This window comes from Cloeon dipterum, chromosome 1 (genome assembly GCF_949628265.1).
Source record: "Cloeon dipterum chromosome 1, ieCloDipt1.1, whole genome shotgun sequence".
Lineage (NCBI taxonomy): Eukaryota > Metazoa > Arthropoda > Insecta > Ephemeroptera > Baetidae > Cloeon > Cloeon dipterum.
The window spans coordinates 29348911-29367851 of NC_088786.1; the positions used below are offsets into that span (position 1 = coordinate 29348911).

Consider the following 18941-nt stretch of genomic DNA (forward strand, 5'->3'; position numbering starts at 1 on the left):
TTTGCATTCTACTCTTCTGAGGTTCTGAGCCCACTTTTTGGCTTTGTCCACCTGAACAGGGTCTTAGCTAACTTGTTTGCCTGGAGTTTCGCCCTCTCTCGCATGCTTTTTATTGACTTCGACTGTGATGTATTTGTATTGTGTGAATTTCAGTGTGAATAAACAAATATGGCGAACTCAGTCTCATTCCAATTAGCAAGAGTCAAGCAAAACACGCGCTGATATTTCATACCTTGGTGTTAGTAATTAGTAGATCCAATAATTGGGAGTGAGCTGTGGTGAGAGGCAAATTTGATTGGCTTGATTGTTTCATTTATGAATTAATTCTTAGAAATTCAGACCGATCGACCACAGCAATGGGCTTTAAAGGAATTACCCCGAATATTTTATTATATTTTTAATTGGTCCTCGGAATTCAAAATGAAGCAAATAAAACTCCAAAGTAAATTGATTTTTTGCAGAACGTTATACATCAGTTTATGGTTTTATTTTTATTTACGAAATGTCTTTGATCATTGCGCTTTGATAAAAGTGTGTTGTAATAAGTGCGAACAATAAATATACAAAGTTTTCCACATCTCTTTAGTTTGCCTGGCGGTGGATCAAGGCATTTATTATTTTTTAAATGAATGCATTTCATTGGTTGCAAGGGTAAGTTCAGCGATTCGATTGGGGTCACGTGTATTTTTTGTCTTTTTTGTGATGTTTTAATTTGTTTTCGTTCCATTTTGCATCGGTGGACTGGAACAAAACACTCGTTCAAATTGCGAAATGTAATCTACCGGTATACCCTCACACAAACCAGTTATTGATTGCATTTTGCACTCTCCGATGTTTTACACTGTGAGAATTTGAATTATTGATTCACCTATTTTCCCGATGACATCTGCTTGGGTCGAAACAATCTAAATAAATATATGTTTTAAAACATATGGAAATTCGGTGTTTTCAAAGTGCGTTTTTCGGGTGTTATTGAAAACAAGGCACTGATTTGAATATGCAAAATTTCAGGTGAAAATAACAATATTATTTATTTTCAGCGCACCAGCTTGGAATGGATGACCAATCTGCTCTGGTTGTTTTTCTAAATCATGTAATTTTTTTAATTTGTTTTAGTAGCTGCTTTCATTTATTTAATATGACAATTTATATAGAAATATTAAAATTAATTTGGTTCTAAAATTTTCTGCTCATGAAATAGGGCTTCAAGTAGAGGCCCAAAATGGTTGGAGCTTATCAATAAAAAACTTAAGCTTCGAGGAAAATGTCCAGAATTTCAAATCAATATGAAGCATATAATTATTTAAACTATTAAAAGAGTGAAATTGACGAATAAGAGATTTATTTTTTGAGACTAGAGTTGACCTCCTTAAAAAATGTTGAATGATCTCCAGCTCAACCCTGGTTGCTATTCTCGAGGCGCGTAGAACACATTTATTTCATTTTATTCTATATTTGCGCACCTCAAAGACTCTAGCAGGTTTAAGTGGATGAACTTTTGCCACATTGCATTCATTTTGCACATCAAAGCATTTCAGAGTTTAATTTCGATAGACCAGAGCGAGTCTCAGCATAGACTAGAGAGATTTTCGATTTTGAAGCAAAATATTCTGCTGCGTGGAAAAGGCCTATCATACACCCGTTACTAAATTGGTGCCTCTCTTTATAACGTCGGAGCGAGTTTATTGAGAGCAGAAAGAACACTGTGTTTCCAGAGGAGGCTAATTTATGAAGAGACGAGATGCAGCAGCTTTTTTCACTTTTTCTCAGAAAAGCTATCCATTTTGATTTTACAGTAATAGATATTGGAAAGAAAAATCTACCATAATTGGCTATTTATAAGAGCAAAAATCTCAACTTAACTCTGTTTTCAAATTTAGACCACATTCCAACAATGTGTACTTAAGTATGTATTGTATAATAAGCTAGAATCAGTTTTATCCAGAATAAACAATAGTTTCTCAATATAAGTTGCTGGTCAACACACAAACAAAAGCAGTCGTAGCTTGCATAGTCGACGTAAATCATGCATGGTTCACATTCACGCAGCTAGTGTGTAGCAATAAGTTGTTTACTGCATATAACTTTCGATAATCTTCTTACAGCACTATTCGTGAGAAATTCGCCCTACCTGCCCCAGCCCAGCGGAAGCTATATATAGATTTCCAAACAAGTGAACGAACGTTTTGGTAAGTTAATATTTTGTTTCATCGCCTACTTACACAAACAGTTTGAGCAGTCAAAGTCATGCTCATTCAGAGAAATGGTTTTATCTCGACTATATGCACATTTGTTTGAAAATTTACCACTGCAATAAAATTATAGGAAACGTCTCAGTCGAAAATTAATTCAACTTAATCTGCAAAAAGGTTACATTCAATTTATTTTGGCAGGTATTTTCTAATGGGGAAATGTTTCATTGCTGCTATTCTACATCTCCCAAGTAATCACATATATTAAATAAAAATTTAATACTGAATATACTTCAAGTTAAAGATAGCGAGGAAAAGAAATAGCTGAAAATGGACCCGAGGTTTTACGTTGAAGCAGTTCTGGAAGACGGCGATTCCTGCGATTTCAAAGGAACACGAAAAACAATAGCGAGAAAAGAACTCAAATGTCCGGATTGTGACCAAAGGTTCGCTTTTTCCAGCGCCTTGAAGAGACACGAGGTGAGCCACACAGGTAAAAGGGCCTTCAAGTGCAGCTATTGCACTGAGCAATTCACCCTGAAGTCGAATTGCGTGCGGCACGAGCGGCGCAAGCACTGGAGCGAGACTGCCGAGACTGGGAACGATAAGAAGGAACGGACCCCTTCACTATCACCACAGATTTCTTCATTTAGATGTCACCTGTGCGAACACAGCTCCGCAAAGAGGCAGCTTGCTCTGAAGCATTTAAAAGTGTGCCACTTCCTCGAGTACAATTTGCTGGTGTCCAACGGCGAATTGAACCCTGGCGGCACTGAGGAAAAGGAAAGCTTAATTAGAGCACAAGAAAAAAAGTATCCTGGCTATGTCAACAGAAAAGTAAGTTTACTTCATAATAGATAACAAAATAATGGATTCATTTCATAAGATTATGCTTGAATCGAAAAATTCAAATGGTCTCTATTTCTCTTCATTCCACTATGCATTCTTTTCAGATAATTTGCTTCATTTGCATGCATCGCTTTTGGTTTGCTGAAGACTTGCGAAGACACATGCGAACCCATACCAAAGAGCGACCGTTCATATGTGCTATATGCCTTCGCGATTTTCCTTTGAAACATAACCTAGCACGGCACATCAAACTTGTGCACGCGCTCGCATAGGGTTAGTGAAAATCATTGTTTCTTATATAGCTCAAATTACAATGAAGCACAGATAATTTTTATTTTTCTTATCTATTCAAGTTTGTTAACCATTGGTGTTGATGCGTCAGTTCATTTATGCAATCTCACATTCAGTAATATGTATTGCCGATATTTTTACTTAATTATTCTAAATTTGCATTTAATTTTCGTTAAGCAAATGGTTTGTGGATTTCTTCTCTTTTTATTGTTTTAAGTGAAAAATAAAAGAGTTCATCATCTTAGTAATATATAATGAAGTATAATAAAATAATATTTGATAAATAAAAGTTCAAAAGGACAAAAACACTGTTTTTAAAGATAATCCAGATAATCTTAAAAAAGAAATTAAATGTTAAGTCACTTATGAAATGATTGCGATGATTAATGACATCAAGAAATGCAAGACAAACGACCTTGTTATTAATATTTTTTCAAATTGTTGTAAACTTGTGTCCAGCGCGTGCAGCACAGTGTAGCCTAATTTCATTTATAAAAATAATGAACTACTGATACCAACACCATGAGGATATATCTGGAGTGAAAATTATATTCCATGTGTAAACAGTCGCAGTAACTAATGTGCTATGCAAGTGCCTATATTGTCATGCTTTATACTAAATAACTTGGATGTTTACAAAAGTCAGATTACTCAGATTTTTAGAATTTCTCTTTTGATGCTTTGGGCTATCTGTCGTCACGAACAGATATTTCGAATGCTTTTTGCTCCTCTAAAAATAGGCAGTACTAGAATATCAGAAATATCAATTGGTCACAATCTCCTCCTCGCCGTGTTTTTTTAACTAATGCATATTATATAGCTAATTAAAATATATTTACAATTTGATACAAAACCAAACATTTTCTATATCTCCCTACATCATCTGGTGCAAAAATAGTTTCTAGACTTAATTATTGCTAAAACATTTTTTTCTTATATTTACATTTGGATGCCTTAATTTTTACAATAACAATATTTGCCGAGAATGATTACATGAGACTATTATGTGGTTTTGTCTTGGACGCGAACAACACACCACAGAATGTTGGAGCAACGTCCTCCGCGTACAACCAGCGCTGGCAAGATCACAGCCACTCTCCCGCGGAGTTTACCCAAAGAAACATGGCTGCCAAAACAACCATCAGGAAAATTAAGACAGAGTAATATTGTTTTGTACAGTATGAGACAAACTAATATATATTATAAACTCATTATAAAGAAATTAACAGTGGCCCAATTATCGACAGTTGAGACTGGAGTTATGATATGATGCAATGATTGGACAAGCAATTAGCCTCGACCTGCCAACAAATGAAAAGGTTATTAATTTTTATTCGTTTTAAAGCGTTTGTTTTAAACTATAGAGCATTATTACATTTTTTAACATCTCATTGCCACGCATTTGTAGCAAACTTGTTTTTTTCTCGATAAACAATTTATTAATTGCAGGACTACTATCCATTGCCACTACTCGTTTCTCCAACCACGCAGCAAGCGCTTCAAAGCCCCAACGAAGACCATGGGCTACTGCAAACTGGGATTTGGCGAGTCAACCTATATGAATGGTGACGTGTTGACCAAAAAGCAGGTGCAATGAAATCAGCAGACAGGAAAATGCCTCGATTTGTGAAGCCAAAGGTTGTTTAGGTATTGTGTTAATTGAGTAAAATATATATGTTTCTTGCGGTTTCTTATATATTCATTGACAAAATTTCCATAACCACATGAATCATTGTTTAGTTCAATATTTTTGCAGAAAAATTGTCATTCGGAGACGAATTGCTATAAGAATAAATGTAGTTTTAAATAATTGTGATAAAAACTGCTTTGAAAATGATACATTTTTAATATTAATTGTTGTGATAATCTACGGCCTGATCTGCCACAGCGCGCGCCAGCAGACGAATTTTCATATTGCTAGCAGGCCGAAGCAGAGTGTCACGACATTAATGAAGAAACATAATATTATGCGTGCATGAAATTCAGGAGTACCAGGAATGCTTTCCATTTTAATAAATTGAAGTCTACATCGAGTTTCTAATTTTTTTGAAGATTTCTTTTCTGCAACTAGCTCTCAACTAAAAGTTCTTATTGTTAAATAATGACAGATAGCAAAATACTAAAAAAGATGAACATACATATCTTAAGCATTTACCCATTTACCTTATACTTAAATGCTATTTAATTTATAATATATTAATAAAATAGAGCGTAGGATTCGTTCAGTACTGTTTATTCAGATTTTTCTCTTTCGAGATCATGACCAAAGCTCATGTTCTTTCTCATTTTCATTGAAGAATCTCGAAACAGCGGGGGTGTATTAAGGGTGATCTGTTTAGGATTTGATTTTTTTATTCAATTTTAAATAGTCCGCTCTTTTTGTTATACACCCCTCTTGCTTCCAAGCTTCCCTTTACATGAAGAGAAAGGAACTAAGGAGAGAGGGAAGGAGCAGGGGTGGTCACTCTTTTGGCCTGAACTGGTCCCAGCTAGGAGCTTTCCGACCCAAACGTAGGTGTCACGTCGATCGTTTTGAAGAGCTCTTGTGTGGTGGTGTTTTGTGGACGTAACTTACTAACGCCACAAGAGCGCTTCAAAACGAACAACGCGACACCTATGGTTGGGTCGGAAAGCTCTCTAGCTTGGACGAGTTCGAGCTAAAAGAGTGACCAATCCCCCGGCCAAGAGAGAGAGAGAGAGAGAGGAGAGTGAAACGAAAGGTACAAGAGGGTGAGTATTATTGTTTGGCAGCCTACGCGCAGCATCACGCCCCGACAGCTTGACTCTTGCATAATTCTGAGGTATCCGTGTAATCCGTCCCATCCTGTCACTTCTGTCCATCTCATTGGCAGTCCAGAGCCCCGACCTAGATTCGGACACTTTCGTGCATTCCCTCATAGCCAGGTTAGAGCCAGAATTACGAAGGTAATTTTTGGTCTCCGGCAGTCACCCGCCATACAGCAACAGTGAAGGTGGTTTATTTATAAAATTCTGGAATTTGAGAAGGTGTGTGAAATTTAAGTAATTTAAAATATCTTTCTTATTTTTCTTTGGCTCGTTCTGCGTGGGTGAAAGATTTGTTCCTAAAATGTTATATGGAATCTACATAGTTTGGATTGCTAAATTACATTTTTTGTAAATAAAAACATACGTAGTATTATAATATGTGCTTTTGCTACTTCTGGAACTAACAGCGGAGACGCCGGGAGGGCAGAATTTGACGTTACTGTTTTCGCGAGAGTTTTAAGGGTATGTAATTGTCAATTTTGCCGACTTTATTTCTCCATCATGAGTTATACTTACATATAATATGTTGCTAGAGTTGTTTCATAATAGAGTGTAACCTGAAATTTAGAGCAAAAAATTCTAGGCCTTTTTTGGGAATCGCTGTTTTTGAAAATTTTTAGCAAATCCGAAATATTATGGTTTGGTCCAGATCAGGTTCGGAATTTACCAGAATTTCATTTTTTTACCATGCCAGGTGGTAATAATTACCAGCAGTATTTAACTGTATTTACCATTTATTATTTTGCTGCGGGGCACACTTTCAACTACTACTTATTGTTCTATGACAAAAATTTCAGTTTTCTGGTAAATACCAAAATACTTGATAAAAACTTGATGGTCAATACCACTTGGTAAATACTTGCAAACCCTGGTTCCGATTGGAATTTTGATGTGGTCTTTTCACCTCCGGGTGTAACTTTTCGATGGAGACTATAGATCGCGGGATATTTCGAATTTAAGGATTTGTGTCTGGCGCCGGGCACGGTGACATCATCCGGCGATTTTACTTTCGTAATTTACATACGTCCGAATTTCATCTTTAACCCCACGTGCGATGCACATTGCAAATCATTTTCTTGGAAATTAAACAAGCTTTGCCATGATGCGCTTAAAAAATGTTGAGCTCAAACTTTCTATAAATAATTGCGGCCGCGCGAAGAAAATAGTGAGAAAATAGGAATTCAACGGTGGGTAGTTTTTGCAGTTCTGATGGTTAGAACCCGAGATTTGGAGTTGCAAAAAATGCGATTTTTGGAAAATTCCTATTTCTCACTTTTTTGCGCATCCACTATTATTTAGAAAGTTTGAAGCCAAAAAAGTTTTAAGCAAATATCACTACAATGCTTGTTTAATTTCCAAGAAAATGATTACAGATCAAATTCCGACGTATGTAAATTACGGAAGTAAAATCGCCGGGTGATGTCATCGTGCCTGATGCGATTCCTTAAATTCCAAATATCTCGCGATCTTTGAAAGTCCCTATCGATTTCTCTTGACCAATCGATTCCACATATTCAGGGCTACATTTTTTCATATTTTCATGAAAATAATCCGTGGGGTGTATTTTGTGATATTTTTAACGGAACATTTTGCATGCGAATTGGTGAGCTTGACCTTTGACCTACAAATTTTTTACCAAATTGGCAACCTTGTTCTACTTAAAAAATTACGTCTGGAGGTGAAAAAAACCACATCAAAATTCCAATCTGGACCCTAGGTACCTCGATATTTCGGATTTACTATCTGCAATTTTAAATTTTCGAAAATCGTGATTTCCCAACAAAAGCCCCCGAATTTCTTGCTCAAAATTTCAAGTTACACCCAATGAAACACCTAACAACACATATGTAAAATTCAGGATTGGAAAAATAAAGTCCGTAAAATTGACAATTACCCTTCAAACTCTCGCGAAAACACAATTTTTTCTTTTACCATTTTTTTTAACACCTTTAGGATAATTCAGTCATGTCAGACGTGGATATGATTTACGCACTCACGAGTGTTGATGTGCTCTACAGAAAATTGTCTTGGGTGGCCACTTGGCGAAATGTGGCGGAGGACAACGTTTTTCTCTTCACTTTTGCACAGGGCAACGTAAGTTCTGAATTAAAACGTTTAAATTTGAAATATTATGTGTAGCATATTATACTAACTTTACGCGTTTAAATTTAGGGCAAGATTCGACCTGATTGGAAAAATATGTCCATTGGAGAATTTGGATTAAAACTGATCAACCGGAGCTATGCTGATCTTGTCAGTAAATTGAGGTACAGGAATTTCCGATCTGTTCGGGCTAAAGTGTATCTTTATGCAATTGGAGCGAAATTTGTGGAGGGAAATGACCTGTGGCCAAATGATTTGATGCATTTAGTCTTTTTCTTGCAAATTGGAGTCTACTTTTTCAAAGTCCAGGTAATACATACGAGACAGAATTTTCTTTTAAATGCAATGAAATATTCAAAATTTCAGAATGATCTGTTTCTTGGACCCAGAGAGGCTTTGAGGTTGGTTGATCAAATTTACCAGTTCAAACAAGTAGGTGCACAAAAGGAGCTCGCAGCAATTGCTTATGACTCTGAAACTGATGATGATGATGATGCAGAGAATGTTACGCCATTACTCAATGGCAAGAAATCGTGTGTTCCTTTCCATAACAACAACTTTGAGACAGCTTCACCAAACTCAAAACCAACTTCCAACTACGAAAAGTCGTCACTTCCTGCTTTATCTAGTGGTTATGATTCTAAAGAAGATCTCGAGGAACTCGTAACTGCTGACATTGACCACTCAAAGAAGATCAAGAATCTTGAAACCAGGTCTAAAACAGCTGACATTGGCAAGTCAAAGAGCGCTGAAAATCTTGAAACCAGGCCTAAAACAGCTGACATTGGCAAGTCAAAGAGTGTTGAAAATCTTAAAACCAGTTATAAAACAGCTGACGTTGGCAAGTCAGAGAGCATCGAAAATCTTGAAACCAGGTCTCTGCCCGATGGTCTCTTAAAAGCCAGACATGATGCAGAATTCGCCCCTATTAAATGTGCTAAGTCTCTGTCCTTGGCGCTCGGTCAGTATGTTCCTGACTCCTCTAATCTCCTTGCTACTAAGCTCCTTACCAGTCCTGGTGTTGATTCACCAACCCAAGAGGAGTCTCTCAAACAGAAAGCTCAAACCTCAGCATGCCAGGATGATGTCGCTGTAGGCCTAAAAAACCCCGACAATTCTGCTCCAACAAATTTGCTGACTGATGACTCTGAAGAAAAACCTTTAATAAATAAAGTTAATCTCAAAAGTAAGTCTCAGAAGGATTATGTCCTCGTGGATGCTTCAATGATTAAATCTGATAACAAATCCTCTGATCTGATTACTCCTGGCGCTGTAGTACAACCTGACACCCATGAAGAGTCTCTTCGACCTGAGTTGTCACCCTTGGCGCTAAAGGACGGTGCTGCTGATTCCTCTGAACCAGCTAATCGCTCTGAATTGAAGTGTCTGCCCACTGATATCCAGCCTACTAAGCCGGAGGCAGGATCTCCAGCCAATAAGTGCCCACCACAACCAAAACGATCCACCGCTCATCAGGATGTTGTCCTTCGCGCCAAAACAATCCCTTGTAATCCCCTCTATGAACGACTGATCATCAAGTCGTCACGTGATTCATTGGATGTGTCTTCGGACATTGTGTATGCACTTGGCTGCAAGAGTGTCATCAAAAAAGCTCTGAGAGAGGTCAAAAAATGGAGAAATGTCCCACTGGATGACACGTTCTTGTATTCTTATGCGTTCGCATATTTTGTAAGTAATGAATGAAAGCTGAAATTATTGTTTAGACTGAATACGAGAGACATACATAGTAATCTAAGCCTTTTTCTAATTGCTAGGAGATGCGTGATGGTGTGGTTCCCATTGTCGGCGATTTCTCAAATTTGGCTCTTGATCTTGAAGCCTCAGAATGGCCATTTGCGAAACTCGTTGGTAAACTTCGTCATCTGAGAGTTTGTTCCAGATCAGCTTGGGCTATTATCTACGTCATTGGATACAAACTGTACTGCAGGGGCGAAAATTGGCCGCTAGATTTGATGAATTTCAATTTCTTCAGATGGTTAGCGCTCAGATATCAGATCTACCTGGTATTAGAAAATATTTAATCACTCCTTTACATTACTAAAATTTATGATTTTTGTAGCGATCCCCGGGTGAATGCAAGAATCTCAATAAGAAATATGAAAATACCGACTTGCTACCATCATACATCAGAATGTTCCGCCTGGTGCCAAAGGACACCTTTTTACAGGTGCAAGTGCAAATTCTACCATCTGCTCAATTTGCCCGACCTGTAATAACCTTTTGGAGAACCCCTCAACCAAATTTTAAAGTTTTGTAGAAAAAAGGGTTGATGAGTCGACCAAACTAAAAGCAATTTAAACATCTTTAATTTTTTCAGAAATCGTTCAATCAATATTTTTTTCCGAATTTCAAATTATTCTTGAAACAAACAAGCCAATGATTAAAACGCTCAACTAAATCTCTTTAAGACATTTCAATCTAAAGAAATAAATGATTTCTTGAAAAGCAAGTGGTTAGCATGGTTTCTGAAAGCCACACGAAACTAAATTTTTTTTAAGTACTTAGTGACATCTTAGGTAAAAATTAGATTTATTCGATACAAAATCATGTAAACCTTCTGTAACACTCAAATAAATATACATGCCATAGTATCATTGATGTGTTTTGGACTTAAAAACTAAAACTATTGAATTGGAAATTCTCAAGCAATATTTTTGTTAGCTTTATTGGTAGCTACATAATATATGGCGCATAATATTCTGAGCAATTTAAAAGACTAATTTGTAGCGTGTCCACGTGAGTTTGAGACTTAACTTGGTTTAATCATTATTTAACACTAGAACGAATAATTGAAAAGTCGACAACAAACAGCTAAAGACTAAAGAAGCCCTCTGGTGCCTGTCCAATGACGGAGATGAGCTCGTGTGTGTCACGTCCAAGCGCGGCTTAAAGCAAAGCCGATAAACTCCAGCCGAGTGACACACACACAAGGTGCATAGAAGAACTCGATCCAGGAAAATTGCATGACACACGGTGCTCCTTTCCTGTGACAAATGGATTTTCCTCTTGTACGGCAGGGCGACGGCGTTAGAGTTCGCGCTAGATCGAATATGCATGCAAAAGGACACGGAGGTTTTGACACAACGCTGGTCAACTACAATGGAAATTCCTTTTTGGTCTTTTCGGTGAGAAATGCTTGCTCAACAAAATAACTAGATCAGTACTACTTGATGTTCCTCTCACTATGTGCAGATTATTCGACTTAAGTAAAATTAAAATCGCGATTTAACTAATTTTATCTTAAAAGGAATTGGTTAGTAAAAATATCACTACTCCATAGCTACTGCATTTGAATTTATATCCGATATAAATTTAAGATAATGAAAATATTTCCTAAATCCTGTTATTTCTTACTAAAAAAAAACTTTGCTCATTTTGGAAAAGCAGCAGTAAAACTTGTGAATCAGCAATGTAATCGGATCAACATGGATAATTGCTAACTGCCACCGATGAGCCCCAAGTGGTGCAGGTTGCGTCCAAGTCAGCAGCACAATTCAATTTAACGACAAGACCCGATTAGTCATGCAAATTCCACAGAGGCACGCCATTTTCGAGGCGACCTCAGGCTGGTGGCGGCGGCGTTTCCGCCCCGCGGGTAATAATTTGAGATTGCAGCTGGGCGGGCCGATGATCGTGCCTGTTTGCGCCGTCCGGGATCCGCGTTTTGCAGTCCGTGCAGCATTGTAATATTAATACCATGCCAAAGGCCATCTCGGATATAGGCATGGTTTTTGCAAAAGGACAATATCAAGATTGACAATTTTGACTATTTTTATTTTTGTATGAGGGGAGCGACTAAAGGTGAGTATGAGGTCTTAGGGTGAATAATATTCGAGTTTGCTAAATGACTTTGAAATCAATCTAATTAAGAAGCTGCTAACAATAAGATACTTGCAAATAAAAACCTATGTATAATTTTAAATGAAGTATTATTATTTTGAGCACGGTAGGGGGCCCGCACAAAAGGAGGTCCCGCACTTGTCGGTCAGTGGCTTGACGCTGCGAAATTGCGGATTCCGCCAGTGGCAAGACAACGACCTGCAATCATGAGCACCAGGGTTACTGCAAGGTCAATGACGGGTCATCGCCAGCGAGAGCTGCCAGCTTTTTCACTCGACCCCCTGCCACCCCCACTCGTTCGCCCCGCAGGCATCCTTAAATTTTATTAGCGCACTGCTTCTTGCCGTTTCAGTACTACTTATTGTTAGTGCTCTGCTGCTTTAATTGGCACGCTCGCGAGTACCGAGCTCTTAAGAAATCTGTCCGGATGTTAGCGCACCCAAGTGCACTTGCGCGACTGAACAAAGATTTCTGGCTTCCGACTCAAGTGCTTTACATGTCTAGAGGTTAGAGCAGGAACAATCCGTCGCTCAATTGAATGTTGTGCTCAATTCTTATGCTGAATTCTTGTGCCAGATTGAATAAACAAACGTGCAAATGAATCCGAGGAAATTGTATGTTCTTTTCATGAGGGCAACGGCCGCTGACAACTTTCAAATCACATAATATAGGAGTTTCCAAAAAGTTTGGTTTGTTTATGATATTTAAAAAAATTTGTTTGACAATTCTATTGCGATATTTTAATATAGATTCTAAAAGAATGATTGATTGAGAAAAATTCCACGTTTAAAGATAGCTATTTAATCGGAACATTTGAAAATGACACCTTGTTAGTCGATCATTTTTCTTAGAGACGCAGCCGCACAATATTGAGGCTGCGTCGGCAAAGTCAAATTTTAGCACGGCAGCGCGCGAGCATTTTTTCCGGCCGCTGGTGGCTCCTGCGGCTGAAATTTTTTAAAGGACAAGTAGTGAAGTTTTTGATAGTACCCACCGAAGAGCTGGATAACTTTTCCTGCCGGCGGATGATCACGTGGCCTATAATTAGCCGGATGCCAGAGACCACTAATATTTCCATATTAAATTTAACAGCAAACACTTACAAATTTATGAGAAGTAAATAAATAAAGATTGCGACTGCATCATTACTTTTTCGAGAGAGAGCTGAGTAAATTTTTTAATTCTATTCTAAAGTTACAAGTTTGCTTGTTCGAAGGAATCAAAACACATTTGGAAAAACCATAAAGACTGAGAGGTCATCCTTCTTTTGTGTATTTTAATAAAGTTTTCCGTCTATATACGTTTGTAATTTATCGGGCGAATGCTCAATAAAGGCGCGCGGGAGAAAAATGCATTTTAATATCGCGAGAGCAGCGAAAACCACACACAATCTGTGCCGCGCCTTTTCATTTGCATTCGGTGAAGTGCAGAGGAGCAAAAGAGAATAATGTTATTAGTTCATAAGTCACCGGGGGTCGAGTGCGAGTGAGTGTCGGTCGGCGAAATCCAACAGGCGTGATAAAGGTGGTGCAGCAGCGGTTCTCCTGCATTAGCAAGTTGTTGTAATTATAAGGTTCAGCGACACCAGAGCACAAGCCAGAGAGTCAGCCGCGCGCGCCGGCTTTTTCCTCGCGCGCTCTGCGCCGAGATAAATCGCGCAGAAAGAAAATCTGCTCGCCCGCCCGCTATTTATAAATGGCCCTCTGCCGGGGACACTCGCTCGCTCGCTGCAGATTTATTAATTGCACAGCACACACACGCCGACCGACCGACCGTATAGCATAGCTCTCGACGAGCGTTCGCCACACTTTATTGTTCGCTCTCTGGCGTACGACCCCGTTTCTCGAAACATTCGCACGTGAACCGCAGCCCCACGCGTAAACGAGATTTTCTATGACTGTGTTGACAGTCAGATTTCTTATGTTTTCTTCTGACCTACAATACAGAGTTTTGCAACATTTTTTTATTTATATTAATCAGTTAAAAACCAAACAAACAATTTAATTTAAAATGATTCTACGGATTTTACTCTATATTGCTACCCCCAGATGTGAGAATCCGAGCGAAGTTTAGGGGTAAATGCGGGCTGATTCGTGCCTACACATTTGATTCCCTTATGCATTTTGAATTGTCGAGTTCATTCGGTTTTGGGAGGATTTCGAAAGCTTTCTGACTCGCTACTTTCTGGTTGTTTGTACCTTTTCCAGTATGTGTGAATTAAAATTTCATGGGACAGTGTTTCAATAAAAGACCCCGGTGCGAGGGCATGAAAACGAGCTGGTCCTTTTCTGGACTGGTCTTCCTCCAATGAGGCCCGCGCTTGTGTTATTCGCTCTCGATGTTATTCGGACGCGGAGTTTTTGCGAGTTGTTCGCTATTAGGGGGTCGCCTATCTCAAAAGATAAAAAACTGCTGTGGGATCTATTTCATGACACAAAAAAATAGTAAAATAATAATGAAATATGAATTAATTTACCATTGTACTAAAAATGGTTTATATTTATACATATTTTAAGTTCTACAAAATAAAACGCAGCAAGACAAAATTTCTAAGTAAGTACAACATATGCATTACTTTTAAACATGTGTAGTTTAATAAATGTTTAAATGTACAATGGGAGCACCCAACTACATACGCAATAAATATCTGCGGATCTGGCTGTGACCCCACTTCTTTCGCTGCGGATCGATCTGCTCTGAAATTTACGCATGCAAATTCGCCAACAATGCAATCATAAATTTCATCGCGTCCGCATCGAGAGCGGCGACGGAGAGGGTGGTCGGGGGTGAGAAGGACGCTCGTAATGGGCGGCCGGGTGGCTGGCTCAGGGGTGGTGGCGGATTGTTTGTGCATCAGCTCACGTATATCCGCGAAGCAGGCAGCCTGGGCAAGCTCTCCGACACCATCAAGATCCGCACTTCTGCTCGACGGAGACTCACACACTCTTTTTCGCGCGCGCCATTGTTACACGCCTCCACTCGCTGCTACAACAGCAGCAGCAGCGCAGATTGATTGATTCGTTTTCTTTTTATTACACATACAATATGGTCCAACTCTTGTGCAGCAGCAGCATCACACGGTCCTCCCTCCCTCTCTTTCTCCGCTCTTCACGCGAGAGATCGGAATATCAATTGCAGCAACAGTTCGCAAAAAACCAACCCCCGCATCCCACGCAATCTGATCTGACTGTGAAAGTCTCTAGAGGAATATTCGACGCAAAATCAATGTGAGCCCCGTGCCGAAAGCGCTGATAGCTTCAACCACTTCTTAAAATCATTTTGGTGTCATAAAATCGGCAAGCATAACTAGCAAAATATTGCAATAGTAAATTATTAATTACATGGTAATCTTTCAACACACTGTGCCAAAACTAGTTTCCCACTTCTCATATTTCGTTGCACAATTTTCAATCATGAATATTCCCCTTGAAGAGCTGGTTGTGGTCATCACTAGATTTACAATTTTGGCCGAGGAAACCGTGACTTGCAAAGCGGCAAAACGTCTGATTTCAAAGAGAGTGGTTATGTTTCTAGCTTCTAACCATCATCCTTTATGCCAGGCGTGCCTAGGCTCTCGTGCTCTGCCTTATAGTTTGAATCTCATGAATGAATTCATTTCCATACACATTTTAAGAAACCAAAGGGATTATGTGTTAAGAATAAAGATGAAGCAGGGCGATCCGCCTTCCTGCCGTTTCGTCAGACTATGGTGGCTGCCGAAAGGTGGCGCTCTCTCCTACCCTGGCTGCCTGAGTATATCCGTGTTAACCTGATAAGGAGTTATTCTAAACTCGACGATAAACGTGTGCGGTAGCAGCAAATATTGCTCCCTCGGCCGCACATTTTAGGAGTTCGTTAACCTTGAGCACATAGCTCCCTTTGTAAGTGATTATCTCTCTGAACAATATTTCTATTTGTGGTTTGTGAATTTAGTTAGTTATAATGACGTGTATGTATTACAGTACGAACCCTATAATTGACGAATAATTGAACTACCCTGTTTGTATATTGCCAATCTCTGACAACTCCCTTTTAGGGGTAAGCTTATGTTATTATATATATATTGTGTTGTGTTATATTAATTGAGTTATTATTTTATTCTTGTCATTTTTATATATTATATTTTAATAATTGACAATGGCCTTTTGCCTTTTTAATGTGTTTAGTGTTAACATTCTTTTCTATGCATTTATGGAATTTATTATATTATTTCAGACTAAATTACGGCAAATACAAATAAAGGCATTGCAACAATTTGTGGGGTTTGACTTATCTCGACCATTCCCCATATTTGGTGACCCTCGACGTACTTGAAATTTCAACATGCCGAACGAAGCAATGCCACCACGAGAGGGTCGTTCAACCTTTTTCAAACCTCCTACTTACTCATCTCAGCATGCGGACAAATTCTTCACCATTTTGGAAGGAAGATTCCAGCAATTCCAAATTGTCGATGAGATTGACAAATACCTGACGCTGGCTTCCGCATTGGACTTTGACGACTTACCTGAGGCTGCAGGAAACTTAGTGCGGAAGATGCCTGATGCCACTCCCTATACCCAATTAAAAGCTGCGTTGTTGGAGAATCTGAAACCGCAAAATTACGAAGCTCTCCGCGCGCGCATGAAGGAAATTCCTCTTGGATCCCTCAAACCAAGTGAATTTTTAGCCCGTCTGCGTGCAACAGCAGACGAGGCAACATTGGCGAATCCGATTTTCAAAGCGGATCTTCTATCAATTTGGCGCGCTGCAATGCCTGCGGAATGGCGACATGTGCTTATAGTTGAACCTGACATAGATGAGGCCGCTAAGAAAGCGGATGTGCTGCGACAGTATCAACCTCCACAGGCCGTACCTGCCCCTGAAGCCGCTGCATCAGCACCAGGTCCGTCGTGCGCGGCGCTTCGCACTTCCGCAGACCCGGGCGAACAGCGCCTCGCTGCCCTGGAAGCTGCTGTGAATCGTATGACTGAGATGATGTACCTTATGCAGGTGGATAGCCCGCGCGGCAACCAAGAGCAGCGCGGTAGAAAGAAGCAGCGTGACGACCGCAGCCGCGATCGACGTTCCTCGCGAAGTAAGTCGCGCAAGCGACGCTCTCCTTCGTGCGAAATGAAGCTGCAAGACCCAACCCTTTGCTGGTACCACCAAACTTATGGCGCTCAAGCTACTAAATGCCGGCAAGGATGCCGCCTGTTTCCAACTGCACCTATTGCAAATTCGGGAAACTTGTAGAGCAGAAGAACATTGCGGCGGTTTTCTGTCATTCTGCTTCACGCCGCCTATTTGTTTATGACCCTGAAACCAAATTCACGTATCTAGTTGATACTGGCGCTGACTTATGTGTCATTCCACGTTCTCTAGTGCCAGGCACGCACAAAGAAACAGACTTCCGTGTGACGGCTGCGAATAATGATTTTATTAAAACATATGGATTTACTACCCTGAGTCTCTCCCTGCAATTAAGAAGAGACTTGCAATGGTGTTTCCTAATTGCCGATGTGGCCACACCAATACTTGGCGCCGACTTTTTAGCACATTTTCGGCTCTCAGTCCATTTGGATAATGCGACTCTCGAAGACAAAACTACTGGCATGACCGCAAAAGGCGAATGCCGCCTGGCTCATAGTCCAAAAATAAAGGTTGTAGAAACCTCCAACCAATTTTACCTTATCTTGAAAGATTTTCCTGATCTGTTCCGCGATGCTACGGTGCGCCGTCCAGTGAAACATTCAACAGTGCACCAAATTATTACTTCAGCGGGACCTCCGTCCTTCGAGCGCTGTCGTCGTTTGCCTCCAGACAAACTGAAAGTTGCGAAAGAACTCTTCCAGAAAATGGAAAAATCAGGCGACGTACGCAGAGACAAGAGTCCTTGGGCGTCTGCCCTTCATCTCGTCAAGAAGAAAGATGGGACTTGGAGACCTGTCGGCGATTACCGAAAATTAAATTCTCGTACTGAAGCTGATCGTTATCCCATGAAACACCTGTATGATTGCACTGCGACGCTGTCTGGCTGTTCGATCTTCTCTAAGCTGGATTTGTCCCGCGCATACCACCAAGTGCCGGTTGCACCTGATGATGTCGCAAAGACGGCTGTGACGACGCCATTCGGCTTGTTTGTCTACAACTTTATGCCTTTCGGCCTAAAGAACGCTCCAGCGACTTTTCAACGCCTCATGGATGAGGTTTTTGGAGACTTGTCGTTCGTCTTCTGTTATATTGATGACGTCCTCATCGCTTCTGCTACGGCCGCCGAGCACGAAAGTCACCTTCGTGAAGTGCTCGAGCGTCTGAATAATCATGGCCTAATCCTTAACCTTAATAAATGTGTACTTGGAGCAGAGCAAATTGACTTTCTTGGATATAGAATTTGCAAAGACGGAATTACACCTCTACCTGAACGAGTGAAAGTAATTAACGAGTTCTTACTACCTGCCACAGCCGATAAACTCGCACGATTCCTTGGTATGATCAATTATTACCGTCGATTCATCCCTAATATTGCAAAAACCCTTGTCCCGCTGCACCAATTACTCTCGGGACCTCGGAAAAGCAAGAAAGAACCTGTGAAGTGGAATGAAGCAGCGAAGAAAGCGTTTGAAAGGAGTAAAACTGAACTCGCCAAAGCAGTCTGTCTCGCTCACCCTAAAGAAAGTGCTCCACTTGCCTTGGTAACAGACGCTTCTGACTTTGCTCTTGGCGCCGTCGTACAACAACTTGTCGATGATATCTGGCAACCACTTGGATTTCATAGTAGGAAGCTCAGCGCCGCCGAGAGAAACTACGCTCCTTATGACAGGGAGTTATTGGCTATCTACGATTCTGTCAAGAAGTTTCGTTACTTGCTGGAGGGAC

The 18941-nt window shown here is 39.9% G+C and overlaps 2 protein-coding genes across 2 annotated transcripts; both read left to right on the forward strand.

The window, feature by feature from the left end:
- The first annotated feature begins 6116 nt into the window (after window positions 1–6116).
- On the forward strand, window positions 6117–10794 carry LOC135943396 (uncharacterized). The gene is made up of 7 exons (XM_065489907.1): window positions 6117–6257; window positions 8073–8213; window positions 8292–8531; window positions 8589–9408; window positions 9499–9911; window positions 9998–10246; window positions 10303–10794. Exons 2-7 carry the CDS (start codon window positions 8085–8087, stop codon window positions 10498–10500), a joined length of 2049 nt encoding a protein of 682 aa, XP_065345979.1. The 5' UTR covers window positions 6117–6257; window positions 8073–8084; the 3' UTR covers window positions 10501–10794.
- Window positions 10795–16406: 5612 nt separating this feature from the next.
- Window positions 16407–17257, forward strand: LOC135947629 (uncharacterized). Its single transcript, XM_065496528.1, has 2 exons — window positions 16407–17160; window positions 17202–17257. Exons 1-2 carry the CDS (start codon window positions 16407–16409, stop codon window positions 17255–17257), a joined length of 810 nt encoding a protein of 269 aa, XP_065352600.1.
- The last annotated feature ends 1684 nt before the right edge of the window (window positions 17258–18941 follow it).